The sequence below is a fragment of the Crocodylus porosus genome, unplaced genomic scaffold (assembly GCF_001723895.1).
Source record: "Crocodylus porosus isolate Cpor-Errol unplaced genomic scaffold, CroPor_comp1, whole genome shotgun sequence".
In the NCBI taxonomy this organism is placed as follows: Eukaryota; Metazoa; Chordata; order Crocodylia; family Crocodylidae; genus Crocodylus; species Crocodylus porosus.
In genome coordinates, this window is record NW_017728907.1 from 36,860,803 (window position 1) to 36,865,867 (window position 5,065).

General features: G+C 57.6%; 1 protein-coding gene across 1 annotated transcript in view; it reads right to left on the bottom strand.

Moving 5' to 3' along the window:
* The window catches only part of LMO4 (LIM domain only 4), a 14,393-nt gene extending 9,334 nt beyond the window's left edge, over window positions 1-5,059 (bottom strand). Inside the window, exons 1-2 of the mRNA XM_019531147.1 lie at window positions 4,704-5,059; window positions 2,625-2,863 (exon numbers count right to left, since the gene is read on the bottom strand). Coding sequence (XP_019386692.1) covers window positions 2,625-2,860 — 236 coding nt within the window. The 5' untranslated portion in view covers window positions 2,861-2,863; window positions 4,704-5,059. The remainder of the gene's footprint in view (window positions 1-2,624; window positions 2,864-4,703) is intronic.
* Window positions 5,060-5,065: the final 6 nt, after the last annotated feature.

The window sequence follows — 5,065 nt, forward strand, 5'->3', positions numbered from 1 at the left end:
CGCGGCGCAGACTGCGGCTGCGGGCGGCCACGTGAATGGCAATGAGGAGCGCTCGCCCCGGCCCGGCCCGGCCCGGCCCCGGGGAGCCGCTGCCTGCCCCTGCTTGTCGGAGCGCGGCGGGGCTGGTGGCAGCTTTCCTCCAACTCGCCTTTCATAACACGGCCCGGTTAACTTGTCTGAACCGATTAGCGCCGGCTGCTCGTGCAGGGGGGCTGCGAGCGCCCCGCTCAGGTGCCTCCTGCGCCGCGGGGCGGGCTGGGGAGCGCCCCCCCACCGAGCCCCAGGCCTGGGGGCGGGGGAAGAGACTTGCAGACGCTGCCCCTTTAAGAGCCTAACCCCCCCCCCCGAGGCCAATTTTGTTAATTAAATGTTTTGTTTGCGGCGCGGCTCATTCATTTCGGACACGTCACTGCAGCGGATCTAAGCCAGGGACGAGATCTCATTAGATAAACCCTATCGCAACTCCGAGAAAATGGAGGAGACACTAATTAAAGCTTTTAATTGCGCGCAGCCGCTGCCACGCGGCTGCTCTCCCTATCTGCCATCCCCGGGCTGGGAGGCCGCCCCCCCCCAGGCTACAGCGCGCACATCTGGAAGGCGAAGGGGAAGGGGGGGCTGCAGCGGCCCCAGCCCCTTCCCCCGGCCTCCCCGCATCGGCCCCGCGGGACCGGCCTGCGGCAGGGGACTCCTCCCGCCGCCTCCGGGCAGGCACCCAGGGCCCATGCAGCCGTGCCCGCGGCTGAGCGCAGGCCCACGCCGGGGCCAGGTGGAGCAGGACCCGGCCCCAGGCCAGGCCGTCCCGGCAGCGAGGGGCAGGCTCTGGGCCTGCTCCAGAGGTGTGGGCTGGGTTTGTTTGCAAGTCAAATGAGCTGGATCCAGAGAGGAGTCAGCGATGGCACAAGAAGGCCAGTTCAAAGCGCTCATCTGATAAACAGCCTATTCATGATCGCCTACACGCGAAGACATGAGTATTAATTTTTGGCAACACAACACCGGATAAGCCTGCTTGAACTTGCCTTGGGGATCCAGTGGGCTTGTCCTCTCCTTTTAATTAGCAGTGATCAGAAAGGAAAGTTTGTTCGATGGCCTGGCTGAGCGCAGAATCTGCGCCATTCAGTGCATCTGAACAGTAGTGTCAAATTTTTCCACTTCAAATAAACCTCTTCCCCTTAACCCTGTTCTGCTCTATTTAATTAGAATTCTACGCCGCTTATGTCGGCTTGGGATGGGGACCAGGAAACGTCATTATAAGCCTCCATGTTGCTGATTTTCTAACATTTACTCCTAAAATCACTTAGTGAAATTAAATGTTGCAATCCCCTGCAATGTCTCTGGAGCTGCATTTCTTCTATTTAGCTGATTGAACATGCCTGCGCATAGCAGGACAGAGGTTGCATTATCAGAATAACTAAAAGTCCTTTTACTCCATCATTTTAAACTAATGATGTCTCCAAGATAAGTGTTCTACAAATTCAGGGCAGCAGTGATCTTTCACAATCTCCAGTACAACACAAGCTTTTCAACAGAAACCAACTTGCAAGATGGACAAACAAGTGATTTATGGAGGGAGAAAGTAGAACTTTGCAACCATCCGCCAAAAAAACCTAGGGTAACTCTTGATGCTTGCCGCAAATGAGAGAGAGTCAAGAGCCTTTCAAAGAAAAACACAACCCGTCTCAACTATGCATACCTTCTAGCCAGCAAGATAAGGATTTCTGGGTTTGGTTTGGTTTTTTGTTTTTTTCAATTGCTGGATGTTGAAATAGAATACTTCCTTGAAGCATTCACATGTATCAGCCTATCAAGCCATTTACTCAAATTAAATGTGTAATCCTTCAAACTGCCTCCTTTTAAATTAATGAGTTGAAAGAGCCTGAGCTCACCTGAAAAGATCCTACAGGCATCTGACCTCCTGAATCCCTTCTATTAATTGGGACCGAAGCTCTTTGGAAGCGATACTCCCGCCTTGGCTTACTGTACACCTCAATAGGGGAACTAAACCCTACTTAGTCTTGCATCTAATCTGAGGCATTTCAATGAACTGCTTAAGCAAAAAACAAAACAAAACAAAACAAAACCAAACCAGTCTCTCTTCCTCCTCGGAGTCTCCCAGCTCTGTGTACTGGAAGCTGAAGCACTGCCGGGTTCAAAGCCTCCCCCTAACAATGTGAAGACAAACATGACCAGGGTTTTTGGCTACAAGTAGAATGGCTGGCCCTCCAACCGCCGTTAATCAGCTCCTTTACAAGGGGAACAGAGAATGAGTCATTCTGTTTCCACTCAAAGGAGTTTAAAGGTGCTTATGTAAATATCATAATTAATCAGATACTAAAGGCAGGCATTTCATTATTTAGCACCTCCAGCACAGCCTTCGTTAAGCCTACCCTCTTTTACCATCTCAGAGGCACACACTTCTCCTCCAGCACTGCAACAAAGCAGAATGCATTCAGCCTCCCTGATTGCTGTTTATTTTTAGTTGGGGCTTGTTTTCTGCTGCCCACCACTTCAAAGTCACAGGGGCCTGGACGGACTCTGGCCCAGCCTGGTCCAGGGAGGGGCACCAGGCCACACCCTGGCACCAAGGGGGCGATCCGGGACCCTGCCCCGGGGCCGCCTGTCCTCACCTGATGTAGTCGTTTCTGCACAGGATCATGCCGCTCTTGGTGTAGCAGGACGTGCCGATGTCACCCAGCTGCGCCTGGCAGCAGGAGCACTTCAGGCACCGGCTGTGCCAGTAGCTGTCCATGGCGTAGAGCAAGAAGCGGTCCGCGATCTTCCCCCCGCAGCCTGCGCATCTTTTCCACGAGAGGGAGCCCGCGGTGACCGGGGGAGGCTGCGAGCTGCTGCCGGGGTTCACCATGGCCTGCGCAAGGAGAGGCAGAGGGAGGGAGGCAGAGGGGGGAGAGAAAGCTGTTCAACTGCAGGCCCGGCGTCCCGGCCCAGCGCCGGTGCGGGGCGCGGACAACTCCGCTGCCAGACTCCGAGCGCGAGGCCCGCGGAGCCCTCCCCGCCCCCGGCCCGGGACCCCCAGGCCCCGCCGCAGCGCGCCGGGCCCGACTGCACCGCAGCGCCGCTCACTTCCTCCGCTCCGCCCGCGAGTCCGCCCGGCGGCGGCGCCGCCGCTCCCGCTTTGTTCCTCGGGGGCAAAAAGTTTCCCGCTCGGGCTCGAGGCCCCGCCGCGGCCAAGCGCCTCGTCCCGCAGGCGGAGCAATCCGGCCGGAGCCGCCCGCGGCCCCAGCCGGCGGGGCCTTCGAGCCGGGCCCCGAGAAACTCCGCGGGCGGCTCGAGTCACTCGCGCTGCGAGGAGAGCAAGTTACTGCCTGCCAGTTCAGCGGCACGTTTCGTCTTTGTCCTTTGGAAGCCGGGTGTGCTCGTCCCGGGGCATCGGGCGGGCTCGGGCTCGTGCCGCCAGGAAGGAGAGGGCAAACTTTTTCCCTGCCCTGGCCCGGGCGGGGAACACGAAGTTGAGAGTCCTGGAGGAGGCCGGGTTACACTTGCGCACGCCCCGACCCCCGCACGTCTGTCCACTGACCGCGCAATAAAGCAGAACGGCACCAATTAAGCTGTAACAAAAACCCCGAGACTTTGCACAGAGAGCCACTCTAAAAGCCATTAGCCTCGCATTTCTCCCAACGCATCATATACCTTTATGTAAATTGATTTCTGATGCATTTGCTCAAGGAACTGCCTTTTGTTCCAGTTTCCAGCCAGACCCCTAATGAAGCTGCATTTCCTGCTTCCCCTCTTTAAACCGTTCCCCAACGTTTTCAAATCACTTCGGGTTTCTTTCCAACAAGAAAGAAAACACGAGCCACCTCCCTGCTGCCTTAGCCCAGGCTTTGTTGAACGGTAAAGATACAGGTATAAAAAAGGAAACGTTACACTGGGAAAACCATCCAGTAACCCCATTAAGCTAAAGCTCTTAAGGACAAGCAATACCTTAATGCTGATTAAATCTAAAAGAGATGAATCAAGAGGACTGACCAGAAAGCGACTCCCCTGATAACTAAGGACGGGCCCTCATCAAGTTTCATTTAGAGTTGGGGGGAAAAAAGCTTTTAAGTTAAATAGGCTCCCTTCAGTAATTACACAGCCAAGCAATTTCGGTCCTGGGATAGGAGGCAGTGAAACAGAAAGCAGAGCTGGCAGCTAGAGGCAAAATAACTCCCCTTTTAACAACGTCTCTGGTGTTTTTTTAATGGAGACCAAGGGAGGGACAAGCGTAGAGCTGGCAATTTGTAGCACAAAAATGGATGCTTAATTCATGTCTTGGTTTTAATTAGGTGATTCACCGGATTTCTCCTGGATTGAAACAAAAGAGCGTGCGGGGGGCAGGAAGGGAGCGGGGCAGGGGGGGAAACAGGGCGCTCACTTTGATCTTTTCTGCCACTGTTTCCAAATAGTGTTTACTCCGGGGGAAGCGGGGGTCGGCCCCCGCCCGCGCCTCCCCCGGCCCCGGCGGCCGCGATCCGAGCAGGCGAAGCCCTGGAGCGGCTGCAGGGAGGCAGAAGCAGCCCAGCGCCGCCGCCAGCGCCAGCCTTTTGTACGCCGGGAGCGCTGCAACGCGCCGGCTCCCCGCACTTTTCCGCGCACCCGCCTAATGCAGGGCGGCCGATCGGGTCCGCTCGAGACCGGGACGGTCGTGGGGGGCGGGCAGGAGAGCTGGGGCCGCGCAGCCCCCCCGGGAATCGCCCGAGCCTTACCTGCTTCCCCTCTATGGTGCAAGAGGCCGAGCAGCAGCGTCGCGCTGGATCGGAGGCTGTGGCGAGGGGGGGTGGCGGGAGGTTTTCTTGCGAAGAAGCCAACACAATGCTCGCTCCCGCCCGGCTGTCGGCGGCCCCCGCCCCACGGAGCGGCGGCCCTGGCTGCAAAACCCGGGGTCTGGGCTGAGTCCTTCCTCCGGCGCCCGCTTCCCCGGCGGGGAGCTGCAGAGCTCAGCCCCTCCCGCCACCGCCGCCGCCGCAATCGCCGGGCAAGTTTGGCAACGGGGCTTCACTTCGTATCGCTTCCCCCCGCCCCCGGCCTCTCCGCCCGCTTCTCGCGGGGCTCTGGCGGCTCCGGAGCC